The sequence below is a fragment of the Pelobates fuscus genome, chromosome 6 (assembly GCF_036172605.1).
Source record: "Pelobates fuscus isolate aPelFus1 chromosome 6, aPelFus1.pri, whole genome shotgun sequence".
Taxonomy (NCBI): domain Eukaryota; kingdom Metazoa; phylum Chordata; class Amphibia; order Anura; family Pelobatidae; genus Pelobates; species Pelobates fuscus.
Window position 1 is genome coordinate 265900820 of NC_086322.1, and position 14554 is coordinate 265915373.

The window sequence follows — 14554 nt, forward strand, 5'->3', positions numbered from 1 at the left end:
GTCTGTGTATTAGGAGGAGGTGAGAGGTATGTGTCCTGATGTCTGTGTATTAGGAGGAGGTGAGAGGTATGTATCTTGATGTCTGTGTATTAGGAGGAGGTGAGAGGTATGTATCCTGATGTCTGTGTATTAGGAGGAGGTGAGAGGTATGTGTCCTGATGTCTGTGTATTAGGAGGGGGTGAGAGGTATGTGTCCTGATGTCTGTGTATTAGGAGGAGGTGAGAGGTATGTATCTTGATGTCTGTGTATTAGGAGGAGGTGAGAGGTATGTATCCTGATGTCTGTGTATTAGGAGGTGAGAGGAATGTGTTAAATTTCAATCACACAGTGGATGTGTTTTTATGTAGGTTCTTGAGTGAAAGTAAAATTAGGTTTTTAACTTGCAAATAAAAAAAAATATTCATGGGAAAAAAAAGTACCTTAGAGCTAAATTGTTTTCACACCTCAGTGTTCAGATGATCAATCTTGTTATATTCTTAAGGGGCTGCTTCATAATCTTCTTTTGATGTGACAGGCCCAGAATCATGAGGTTTCTGAGATGAATATATTCTTTCTGTTTCAGATTTGCACACAGCAGAAACACACACCAGAAAAGGGACATGTTTAGCATAATGTCACTTTTCTTTATATATACACAGAGCCGAAGTAGCACATCAGCCTAGCTTTGCAAAATACATTCTACGTGAATATCACTTCAGCTGTGTTAACCCGTTTTAAACTTCCCAACCCCAAAAGATATTCTTTATATAAACCTAAATACCAGGTTAATTTCTTTCACACGAATAAAGCCTTGATCTATTACAGCACAGTCACACTTTTTGATTTTTGCAATAATTGTACCCGTGCCCTGGTTTGACCTAAAAGAACAATCTAAGGGGTACGCAACCTTTGGAACTCCACATGTTGTGGACTGCATCTCCTCTGATTCTTTGCCAGGCTGTAAGAGCATTATGATCTAAGCCCTGTACTCTTTACAGCTACATATTGTAGTTATGGTGCAGAGAGACTTTGAGTATCATCCCGCAGACTTGGCAAATTATTTGTGAGCAGTTTGACAAAAATTGGAACTCTCCTCAACGACCATAGCTGTCCCCTCTCCAGTAAGACTGATAATGCAAAAATGACACCTTCACAAAATACCAATATTTTCCAACTAATAACAGTCCATTGAGCTAATACCCCAGCACTCACTGGAATTGATATTGATAATGTGGGAAAGTGTAAATTCTGTATTATCAGTGAGGGTGGAGAGGGAGTGCTCTCGGGCTCCCTACATTTTTCTAATTTCATTGAAGCATCTAAGTCACTGCTAAGACAATAAACATAGAGATCTATTAATTTGAAAATAGTTCAATTCTATCATTACACTGCGTTCATATGTAACAGATACATATTTTGTTCAGGAAAAGGCCTGTTTTTTTTTTTTTTTTTTTCTTCTCGCCTGTGACACCATAGTCTTCTGAGTACCAATTTGTGTGGGTTATTTTAATATTTCCAGTAGTAGTGTTAGTGCCAGTTTACACTTCAGTATGTTCTTTTGTTTTCTGCTAATACATACCCATGTCGCCATCCCTTGAGCCCATATGAATGTTTTAAATCTAAAGCTGCTACCCTTTCCTGTAGACACGTGTAAAATAGAAGAATTGGGTTTGTTAGAACCATTCATTCTGATTGTTTATTTCCATTTGAATGTCAGCTATGTGTTCTGCATGTCTGTATTTTTTTTTAAGAATTGTGTATTCCGGCAACTACAATGAACTCTTTAAAAGGTTACTCAAAACATCATTACCACTAAAGCCTGCGGTAGTGGTTAGGATCTCAGGAGTACCTTGGACTTGTTTCCTGGTAATAGGGCACTGCTTTGCCTTCTTACCTGGGTCAAAGCTAAACGCAGCAACATACAGACTCGAGGAACCATAACCATTTTAAATCAAATCAAAAGTGGTTATGATGCTTGCAGTAACCCCTTAAGTGCAAACAGTATGAGCACATCTCTACAAGAAAAGGGTTAACCAGGAAGAACCATAATGACATATAACTGCGAAAAAAGACCACTTATGAAAATAACAGGTATTATATCCACTCTGGAGCTCTATCTCTTTGGCTGTGGTATGCACGGAAAAATTACTTTTTGTAAGGGGATCTTTCATTTAACTATACAGGGGACTTTCCAATGCCCTTGACCCACAGGCAGTTGGTGGGAGGTTACATTCAGAGTGGATGGGTGACCATCTGCATTCGCTGCGCTGTGAGATGCGGATAAATTAGGCACTATAGTGGGTACAAATACAAAAAGAGAAGTCCTGCGCTTAGTCCCATTACTACTGGGCCAGCAGCAACGACTACAATACACATCAGCCCCAATATATAGTAAAAACCAAAGAAAAGAAAATGTTACCTGCACTTTCTCCTTAATCCCTATGTATATTTAGACAAATGGAGGTCATTTAGTTGCTACAATGGCCATTGGAGGGAATGCCCGCCTGCCAACGTCAAGGCAGACCCCCCTAAGCGGGTCCTAACACTGACCCTTCAGCCTGCTTCCTTGAGCTTCTGGCTCTATAGTGGGACCTGCCAATTTGTCCGCTCAAGTCTCTCACTCAGGGTCAGTGTGTGAGTGTCTAAAGGGACACTATAGGCCCCAAATCAACTTGAGCTTAATGAAGCGGTTTTGGTGTAGTCTCACTGCTCAATTCTCTGCCATTTAGGAGTTAAATCACTTTCTTTATGCAGCCATAGTCACACCTCCTTGCATGTGGCTTACACAGCCTTCCTAAACACTTCCTGTAAAGAGAGATCTAATGTTTAAACTTCCTTTATTGCACAGTCTGTTTAATTTAGAATTTCGTATTTCCTGCTCTGTTAATAGCTTGCTAGTCCCTGCAGAAGCCTACTGTGTGTGGTTACAGTTCAAGCAGGATATAAAAACATCTAAAGTAAGCTAACACCTGACACCGATTTGTTTTTATTGCAGGCTGTCAGTAACAGCCAGGAGAGGTGTAGCTAGGGCTGCATGAACAGAGACAAAAGTGATTTAACTCCTAAATGGAAGAGAATTTAGCAGTAAGTGTGCAGGGAAATAGTCTATACACCAAAGCTAATTCAAGGTGTTTTGGTGCTTGTAATGTCCATTTAACATGTGCTAGTTAGCTATCGTGCTGTATAATGCCCTCCAAGTCTTTAGTACTAAAGTCTTGTTGTTACATAACGTTCCATCAGTTTCTATGAGTCTGTGAGCTCATGTATCTCAAGTTATCACACCTTACCCATAACCAGTTGTGTTATGATGAGATTAATGCAGACAAAACCAAGCACAAACTAAGTCACCAAATGGTGAAAAGTACTATATTTGCGTTTGCAGGAAGAATCTTTTTCCCACACACACTTTTGTGATTGAACGTGAAGGCACTCTTATTTGGAAATAATTGTCTTAAGACCTACTTCACCTCTCTAATAGGAAGATGAGGTTGCCAACAGTGAAACATTTGCAATAATGCAGTTGCTGATACAATGTTTTCTATGAAAAATACTAATCAGTTGCTAATTATCTGTTTTTCTGCACATGTTTTTTTTTTTTTCTTCTCCTATCTGTCGTGCAGAATGATGTTGAATTGGCAGTTTTCGAAAATACAAATTCCGATAACGCAGAGAATTTTTTTCGCTGCCATCATCATTTTTTTTCACTGTGAGCAGTCTCTCCGCAGCATTTGGCCCTTGTTCACACAGTGATTCATATGAACCTGTCAAGGGATGCTCAGGTTTCAGAAAGTGAGAGGGCGTAGCTCTGTTGCCAAAACGGGCTTCGTGGTGAGCAAGAATTAGACTTGTGTCAGTAAATACACTTGTGCGGGATTTTGGCGTAGAGTGACTCACAGGTATAACGTTGCAGTAAAAGCAGACTTCACTGATATGATCTGTTTTTATACACTACTCATCTTACAATATAATTCGAGTCAACCTCTGACAAAGCTACATGCCCTATTTTTGCATATGGAAACTTCTACCTGCTTAAATTTGCTTGTGTCATCTTTAAACCCAATTGGCCTTCTCCTCTTGCTCCTTGTTTCCTAAATGACCAGATGGGTTCCGTTTGTCTGTACCAACAAGAACTTTTTGTACTCAACTTTACAATTATCTGGTTTACATCTTATAGAATGTCATAGAATTAATGTTTCACTCCCAGCGTTTGTCGTTGTGTCATCGTCTTTTTTGGCCTTAGTATGGTCTTGTTTTCTTCTCACATCACTCCACTGATTTAGTATATAGACAGCTAGTGGACCTTATAGCTAGGTTTGCTGCTAATAGTAAAACTTAAGTTGGTTTAAGGCCATTGCTTCATTCTTACACTATATGTTTATTGAAAGTGTGGAATGTGGAGAGTGGGTCAGAATCCGAGGGAAAGAATTCATGGAAATATTTGGTGGAACTATATTAAGTAAAGTTCTCTGGGTGTTTGGAGTTATCTAATTCCAAAGGACACTTGCTGCTTTCTATATGGGCTGCTGTGACAGTAAATTGTGTTTGCTAACTGGTTTTTGGTTCTCTGTGTGTTTCCAGGAGAGAAGCGACAATGCTTTGAAGTTTCCTACAACAATTATTTATATGATAAGGACCATGATTTGAAGCCTCCGAGGATCATGGAGCAAAATTTAGGAAGCTCCATGACTTACTTAAATAATGATGCTTTGCGCCCCTTGGTGCATAATCCATCTGGCCCCACTGCAGAAATGGTGTCTGTCATCAGCAGCCTGTACCCAATGCCTCTCACTCGTATGGAAATGGCAAACGGTCACCTGCCCTCTCAAGGTATCAAGGAAAAGAGGCCAATTACAGAAAGGGGCCTCTCACCCATTGCCAATGCTCAAGACTCCACTGACACAGACAGCAGCCATGAGGAAAGGGGCAATTTCCCACCTGGTTTAAGCATGGCCTCAGGGAGAGCCAGTAATGTACAGCAACTCTCAAAGGAGCCTCCAAGAGTTTTCAATGTGATGAAACACCCTGGCCTGTCTCAACGTGACCTCCTTCAGGTATTGAGCAAGGAAGGCTGTCCGTTAGGTGTGTATCGCTGTGACCACTGCTGTGTTCTCTTCCTGGATTATGTCATGTTTACTATTCATATGGGGTGCCATGGATTCCGGGACCCATTCGAATGTAACATGTGTGGCCACCGCAGCCAGGACCGCTACGAGTTCTCATCTCACCTTGCACGAGGAGAACACCATGTGAAATAGCCATGCCTGATGCCAGAGCTTTGCTCTTTTTATATCAGATATCATTAGTTTAACTTATAACGTTTTCTTGTGGATAGCCATTTGAGACAAGCTCCTTTTTGTTAAAATACTTTTGACTTATGCCTTAAAAAAAAAAAAAAAGACAAAAAAGACAAAACTAAAAAAAAAACCTACGAGTGGAAGGATTTCGCTGTTAACCCCTTAAGGACAGATGACGGATATATTCCGTCATGATTCCCTTTTATTCCAGAAGTTGTGTCCTTAAGGGGTTAAAGAAGCTCCATGTTTATCTGTATTTCCAAGCTGTGTGAAAATTCACATCTACCTTGACAATCTAATCACAAACCCTGCTGTGCTGGGAGTTTTTTAATGTACTGTATTGTTGCAGTTAAGCTTAACTTCTGTCTGCCTTTGAAAACAAACTTTTCTTGAACTATAAAATTATGATATTTGAAAAGGGCAGACGAGCACAGTGTGTTGACTTACTTGGAACAGACGTTTTCCTGTATAATGAACGGACTTTGAAAAATCTCTTTATAAAACTTTACTTGTTTTGTATCTATAGCGGTAGATAGAACATATTTTGTAAAACCCACGCATTACTTTTTTGTTTCATACTCCCCCTCCATCCCCAACGTTTTTGGTTAAGATCAATAAATGATTTATTTTTTCTATCCACCCCCTGTGTTGCTACTCTTCTTTTTTTATTTATTTATTTTTATAATGCTTTATTTTTATTTCATTCATTGAAAATAAAATGCGTATAAACCAGAACATCAGGAAACATAAAGGATACGATCTAAAGGGTTGGTTCACCAACGCTTGGCCAACAGAGAGAAGTTAAAGGGACACTATAGTCACCAGAACAACTACAGCTTAATGTACTTGTTCTGGTTAGTATAACCATTCCCTGCAGGCATTTTCATGCAAACACTGTCTTTTCAGAGAAAAGGCAGTGTTTACATTGCCCCATAGGGACACCTCCAGTGGCCACTCCTCAGGTGGCCACTAGAGGTGCTTCCTGGGGCAGTGCTGCATAGTAGGCAGCACTGACGTTCAGCGTCTCCACACTCTGCATGGAGACGCTAAATGTTTCCTCAAAGAGTTGCATAGGTTCCATGCATCTCTATGAGGAGGTGCTGATTGGCCAAAATTGCTTTTTGGCCCTGCCCCCATACTGCCTCCTTGCCAATTTCAGTCAATCCAATGCTTTTCCTTTCCTTTCTGTAAATTCTGATGATGTCACCAAGGAGGCAGATCAGGGGCAGGGAAAAAGGTGAGTTTTAACCCCTTCTAAGGTGGCTAAGAGGGGGCAAGCCACCTAAATGGTCGTTTTAACACTATATGGTCAGCAATACAGGTTTGTGTTCCTGACCCTATATTGTTCCTTTAGGCCATTTGTAATTCTATGAACAATCATTGCATAAGCTTGCAAAAAAGTAACAGTTTAGTACAGTGTAAGAAATATAAGTGTGATTCGCTAGAGACAATGTATGCTGACCAGAATATGGACCGGGAGTGGGAGACTAGAAAGGTACAATAACCTAACCTATAGAAGTAATTGTAGAAATAGAGCCGATCTGAAAATAGGGCTTAGACCTCAAGGTGAGAGGATTATCATCATTACCAATCTTCTCTAAGCTCACTTGGGGGAGTTGGAGGGAAGTGAGGTTGGGAAGGGTGGGCAATGGGTCATGAAGGTACAGGGGAGGACATTATAGAGAACGAAATACAAATCTGTTAGGATGGAAAACAGGACAGTGGAAGGGTGAGTGTATGAAGGATTTTGAGTCTCTTTTTTTTCTTTTGAATGTTTATTAAAGATTGAACAATTGACATCGCAATCTAGTTTAGTCCTGGCACAGCCAGGGCACACAGTTAATGAGAGGAGTTAAAACAGAAATATTGTTCCTTATTATTATCCTTTATTTTTGCTGGCTGTCGGGGGCAAAGGGCAGAAGAAGGGAGCCAAGAAGGACCTACTCTGTTTGTGATGTGGAGTTCTACTTTTAATTTCATTTTTCAGAATTCACAAACACTATTATCTTTTATATATAGGGGGTAAGTAAACATAAAATTTAAAATTATACGGAGCAGTTGTTCCTCGTTTAAAAATGAAAAACAAAAAGTTACCTCCACGACTAAAGGGGTTTTGTGGAATGAAACATGAAATATACAATGACAAGAATATGAAACATGATATTTATCACTCCAGTCTTTTCATACTATATGTCCTATGACTAACTATACTAACAGCGGAAGGAACACGAAACAAGCAGAAGATACAGATTCAATGTATATGACCGAACATTTAAATTGCCCCTGTACTCTCATCACCTTAAAAAAAAAAAAAGAAAAAAAAAAAAAGAGCCCAGACTAATTCACCCACAGTAGCGTGTGTTATTTAGACTTACTCCTTCCTCGATACAGGTGCAATGTCTGTTAAAGTGGTGACCCAAAATGCTTTCTGATGTGCTACTTCCTCCATTTTCCAGTGATGTAACTGTTGCTTGGTGGGTGACACCTTTTGAAAGCTGAGTGTTTTCAAGTGTGGTACAAACAGCTGCACATTTTATGGCTGTAGAAATCCCCTATCTTCTCCTGATTTATCCAGGAGTAATAATAACTATCGAGCCTAGGGGTAGGCAACCTCCGGCAATCCAGATGTTTTGGACTACATCTCCCTTGATGCTTTACCAGCAATGACAACTGTAAGAGCATTGTGGGTAATGTAGTCCACAAGATCTGGAGTGCCGAAGGTTGCCTACCCCTGATTCTAGCCTAAGACTGTCAGTATTAGCTACTTGTCCTGCTACTCTCTAGAGGCATTCAACTAGGTTTCAGGTGGACCTTGGTGTGTCTCAAGCTGCCTCAAGGTGTACCACGAATACATTGACTTCTGATAGACTGAATGCAGGTCTTAAACGCATTTTTTTAATATAGGTTTTTATCTGGCAATTACTCAAAAGCTAATAGGATGATTTGACAAGAATTGTGCAAATCTCTCAGGTAAGGCTTTAGATGAAGGTAAAATAATTTAAAAACAATAAAATAAAATTAAAAAAAAATATTAAGTGTGCCTTGGAAATGTTTATTTTGCAAAAGTGTGTTTTGGCCCAAAAATGTTAGAGCACCACTGCTCTAATGTAATACTGTGAACATTCGTAGCCAATTGTACTGCTACTCACTAACATAATACTGCCAATATCATAGCCGATTGTTCTAAAAAAGCTGTATCCTAACACTGCCAATATCATAGCCGATTGTTCTGATACTCTCTATCATAACACTTCCAATATCATAGCCGATTGTTCTGATACTCTCTATCCTAACACTGCTTATATTATAGCCGATTGTTCTGATACTCTCTATCCTAACACTGCCAATATCATAGCCGATTATTCTGATACTCTGTATCCTAACACTGCCAATTTCATAGCCGATTGTTCTGATACTCTCTATCCTAACACTACCAATATCATAGCCGATTGTTCTGATACTCTGTATCCTAACACTGCCAATATCATAGCCAATTGTTCTGATACTCTGTATCCTAACACTGCCAATTTCATAGCCGATTGTTCTGATACTCTCTATCCTAACACTGCCAATACTATAGCCGATTGTTCTGATACTCTCTATCCTAACACTGCCAATATCATAGCCGATTGTTCTGATACTCTCTATCCTAACACTACCAATATTATAGCCGATTGTTCTGATACTCTGTATCCTAACACTGCCAATATCATAGCCGGTTGTCCTGGTACTCTCTATCCTAATACTGCCAATATCATAGCCGATTGTTCTGATACTCTCTATCCTAACACTGCCAATACTATAGCCGATTGTTCTGATACTCTCTATCCTAATACTGCCAATATCATAGCCGATTGTTCTGATACTCTGTATCCTAACACTGCCAATATCATATCCGATTGTTCTGATACTCTGTATCCTAACACTGCCAATATCATAGCCGATTGTTCTGATACTCTGTATCCTAACACTGCCAATATCATAGCCGATTGTTCTGATACTCTGTATCCTAACACTGCCAATATCATAGCCGGTTGTTCTGATACTCTGTATCCTAACACTGCCAATATCATAGCCGATTGTTCTAAAAAAGCTGTACCCTAACACTGCCAATATCATAGCCGATTGTTCTGATACTCTGTATCCTAACACTGCCAATATTATAGCCGATTGTTCTGATACTCTCTATCCTAACACTGCCAATATCATAGCCGATTATTCTGATACTCTGTATCCTAACACTGCCAATATTATAGCCGATTGTTCTGATACTCTGTATCCTAACACTGCCAATATCATAGCCAATTGTTCTGATACTCTATATCCTAACACTGCCAATATTATAGCCGATTGTTCTGATACTCTGTATCCTAACACTGCCAATTTCATAGCCGATTGTTCTGATACTCTCTATCCTAACACTGCCAATACTATAGCCGATTGTTCTGATACTCTGTATCCTAACACTGCCAATATTATAGCCGATTGTTCTGATACTCTGTATCCTAACACTGCCAATATCATAGCCGGTTGTCCTGGTACTCTCTATCCTAATACTGCCAATATCATAGCCGATTGTTCTGATACTCTCTATCCTAACACTGCCAATACTATAGCCGATTGTTCTGATACTCTCTATCCTAATACTGCCAATATCATATCCGATTGTTCTGATACTCTGTATCCTAACACTGCCAATATCATAGCCGATTGTTCTGATACTCTGTATCCTAACACTGCCAATATCATAGCCGATTGTTCTGATACTCTGTATCCTAACACTGCCAATATTATAGCCGATTGTTCTGATACTCTCTATCCTAACACTGCCAATATCATAGCCGATTATTCTGATACTCTGTATCCTAACACTGCCAATATTATAGCCGATTGTTCTGATACTCTGTATCCTAACACTGCCAATATCATAGCCAATTGTTCTGATACTCTGTATCCTAACACTGCCAATATTATAGCCGATTGTTCTGATACTCTGTATCCTAACACTGCCAATTTCATAGCCGATTGATCTGATACTCTCTATCCTAACACTACCAATATTATAGCCGATTGTTCTGATACTCTGTATCCTAACACTGCCAATATCATAGCCGATTGTTCTGATACTCTCTATCCTAATACTGCCAATATCATAGCCGATTGTTCTGATACTCTCTATCCTAATACTGACAATATTATAGCCAATTGTTCTGATACTCTCTATCCTAACACTGCCAATATCATAGCCGATTATTCTGATACTCTGTATCCTAACACTGCCAATATTATAGCCGATTGTTCTGATACTCTGTATCCTAACACTGCCAATATCATAGCCAATTGTTCTGATACTCTGTATCCTAACACTGCCAATATTATAGCCGATTGTTCTGATACTCTGTATCCTAACACTGCCAATATTATAGCCGATTGTTCTGATACTCTGTATCCTAACACTGCCAATTTCATAGCCGATTGTTCTGATACTCTCTATCCTAACACTACCAATATTATAGCCGATTGTTCTGATACTCTGTATCCTAACACTGCCAATATCATAGCCGATTGTTCTGATATTCTCTATTCTAATACTGCCAATATCATAGCCGATTGTTCTGATACTCTCTATCCTAATACTGCCAATATTATAGCCAATTGTTCTGATACTCTCTATCCTAACACTGCCAATATCATAGCCGATTGTTCTGATACTCTGTATCCTAACACTGCCAATATCATAGCCGATTGTTCTGATACTCTCTATCCTAACACTACCAATATTATAGCCGATTGTTCTGATACTCTCTATCCTAACACTGCCAATATCATAGCCGATTATTCTGATACTCTGTATCCTAACACTGCCAATATTATAGCCGATTGTTCTGATACTCTGTATCCTAACACTGCCAATATCATAGCCAATTGTTCTGATACTCTGTATCCTAACACTGCCAATATTATAGCCGATTGTTCTGATACTCTGTATCCTAACACTGCCAATTTCATAGCCGATTGTTCTGATACTCTCTATCCTAACACTACCAATATTATAGCCGATTGTTCTGATACTCTGTATCCTAACACTGCCAATATCATAGCCGGTTGTCCTGGTACTCTCTATCCTAATACTGCCAATATCATAGCCGTTTGTTCTGATACTCTCTATCCTAACACTGCCAATACTATAGCCGATTGTTCTGATACTCTCTATCCTAATACTGCCAATATCATAGCCGATTGTTCTGATACTCTCTATCCTAATACTGCCAATATCATAGCCGATTGTTCTGGTACTCTGTATCCTAACACTGCCAATATCATAGCCAATTGTTCTGATACTCTCTATCCTAACACTGCCAATATCATAGCCGATTGTTCTGATACGTTCTATCCTAACACTGCCAATATCATAGCCGATTGTTCTGATACTCTGTATCCTAACACTGCCAATATCATAGCCGATTGTTCTGATACTCTGTATCCTAACACTGCCAATATCATAGCCGATTGTTCTGATACTCTCTATCCTAACACTGCCAATATCATAGCCAATTGTTCTGATACTCTCTATCCTAACACTGCCAATATCATAGCCGATTGTTCTGATACTCTCTATCCTAACACTGCCAATACTATAGCCGATTGTTCTGATACTCTGTATCCTAACACTGCCAATATTATAGCCGATTGTTCTGATACTCTGTATCCTAACACTGCCAATATCATAGCCGATTGTTCTGATACGTTCTATCCGAACACTGCCAATATCATAGCCGATTGTTCTGATACTCTCTATCCTAATACTGCCAATATCATAGCCGATTGTTCTGATACTCTCTATCCTAATACTGCCAATATCATAGCCGATTGTTCTGATACTCTCTATCCTAACACTGCCAATATCATAGCCGATTGTTCTGATACTCTGTATCCTAATACTGCCAATATCATAGCCGATTGTTCTGATACTCTGTATCCTAACACTGCCAATATCATAGCCGATTGTTCTGATACTCTGTATCCTATCACTGCCAATATCATAGCCGATTGTTCTGATACTCTGTATCCTAACACTGCCAATATCATAGCCGATTGTTCTGATACTCTCTATCCTAATACTGCCAATATCATAGCCGATTGTTCTGATACTCTCTATCCTAACACTGCCAATACTATAGCCGATTGTTCTGATACTCTGTATCCTAACACTGCCAATATTATAGCCGATTGTTCTGATACTCTGTATCCTAACACTGCCAATATCATAGCCGATTGTTCTGATACGTTCTATCCGAACACTGCCAATATCATAGCCGATTGTTCTGATACTCTCTATCCTAATACTGCCAATATCATAGCCGATTGTTCTGATACTCTCTATCCTAATACTGCCAATATCATAGCCGATTGTTCTGATACTCTCTATCCTAACACTGCCAATATCATAGCCGATTGTTCTGATACTCTGTATCCTAACACTGCCAATATCATAGCCGATTGTTCTGATACTCTGTATCCTATCACTGCCAATATCATAGCCGATTGTTCTGATACTCTGTATCCTAACACTGCCAATATCATAGCCGATTGTTCTGATACTCTGTATCCTATCACTGCCAATATCATAGCCGATTGTTCTGATACTCTGTATCCTAACACTGCCAATATCATAGCCGATTGTTCTGATACTCTCTATCCTAACACTGCCAATATCATAGCCGATTGTTCTGATACTCTCTATCCTAACACTGCCAATATCATAGCCGATTGTTCTGATACGTTCTATCCTAACACTGCCAATATCATAGCCGATTGTTCTGATACTTTCTCTCCTAACACTGCCAATATTGTGCTGATTGTCCTGGTGCTCTCTATGCTAGTATTGCTACAATGCCTTTGTTATGACCATTATAACCAGCCATTGGTGGTCATGCAGTTACAATCTCTAGAGCTCTTTGTAGTCAGAGTCAGCTTTATTTTTTAATTTCACAGACTTGGTTTGACAACTATAAGCCCTCCTCTCAATTGCAGACATAGTTACTATGAAAGGCTACAATCAATGGCGATTTACCTTTTCATCTCCTTCATGTCTATGTCCGGTATAGTCAACTTGCAACTCTCAATAACTTTAATGGCTGTCTCAGCTAAAACAGTCAGCCTAGTATTTGCTACCCTCTTACCATCATGGGTTGCAAACTTGTATCTTCATCATTGTATTAGAGGTGGTCAGTCTTTTTTTTCTGCCGACATCAAGATTAGTTAAAGGGAGCCTACAGCCCGAAAAGCACTGAATTAGAGAGCGTATGCACGGCAAAGTGCCCACCCACTCCTATCTAATGCTGCCATCGGCGCCTCTAGTGGCTGTCAGGAAGACAGACGCTAGAGACTTGCTCAACCCCCTAATACAAATATTGCTGTTTTACATAACAGAGTTAAAAAGTGCTGCCCACTCCATTGAAGTAGTTTTGGTGACTTTTGTGGACTTTTAAGTTGAGAATTTGCATCTGTTTTTGGCTCACAGGTTTTTTCTTTCAATATAAGATCTAATTTGTAAACTTTGTTAACCTGAGCCTATTTTGAGTGATAACATATTAATGAAGGCAGTAAATTTAAGAGAGCCATTTTTTTTCAATAATATTTATTAATTATGTGTTCTAATAGATTTTATATATATGTATATAGTACAGCTAATAAAGTGTAGGAGTCTGAATGTCTCAGGTCATATCTGTTTAATTGCAGTACACGTGTAATTGTATACGCGTACAACACAATACGGTATTTCAAAGTTACATATTTCGAGAAAGCAAATTAGCTATTCTATTATTTAGGTGTAACGAGATGTTATACCTTGCAAAAACGACGTATCCTTTCCAATCAGAATGAATCAGCCGTTTCTTTAAATTTTCTATTTACCCAACCCGTTTTAAAGAAGAATCCTATGCGTGTGTGAGGAGGTGAGGGGGGGGGGGGGTTTCTGGTGAGTTTCATTTTAAAAAGAAATATGTTCATTTTTTTTTTTTACGGTATTTTCTCCAGCAGTAGAGTGTGATGTGCGCTGATCTTTCACTCCCTTGGGACAGCTGGGGAGATATTTTAGGGTTTGGAATTGGGAAGTGAAACTCACAGCTCAATGACTGTCACAGGCTGTATACCAGTAACTTGCCCTCCCCATTCTCCAAGGGACAAATGTCACAGTCTGAAGAGCCACATGCCCATATCTTTAAAAGTCCTGTTACACAGGTTGAACCTCAGCATAATCCCACTTTATATTTTCAGG

The 14554-nt window shown here is 39.3% G+C and overlaps 1 protein-coding gene across 3 annotated transcripts in view; it reads left to right on the forward strand.

Moving 5' to 3' along the window:
• Positions 1–5430, forward strand: part of IKZF3 (IKAROS family zinc finger 3) — a 127032-nt gene extending 121602 nt beyond the window's left edge. For all 3 annotated transcript variants that reach the window (XM_063459090.1, XM_063459091.1, XM_063459092.1), the window contains one exon: positions 4559–5430. In XM_063459090.1, coding sequence (XP_063315160.1) covers positions 4559–5235 — 677 coding nt within the window. In that variant the 3' untranslated portion in view covers positions 5236–5430. The remainder of the gene's footprint in view (positions 1–4558) is intronic.
• The last annotated feature ends 9124 nt before the right edge of the window (positions 5431–14554 follow it).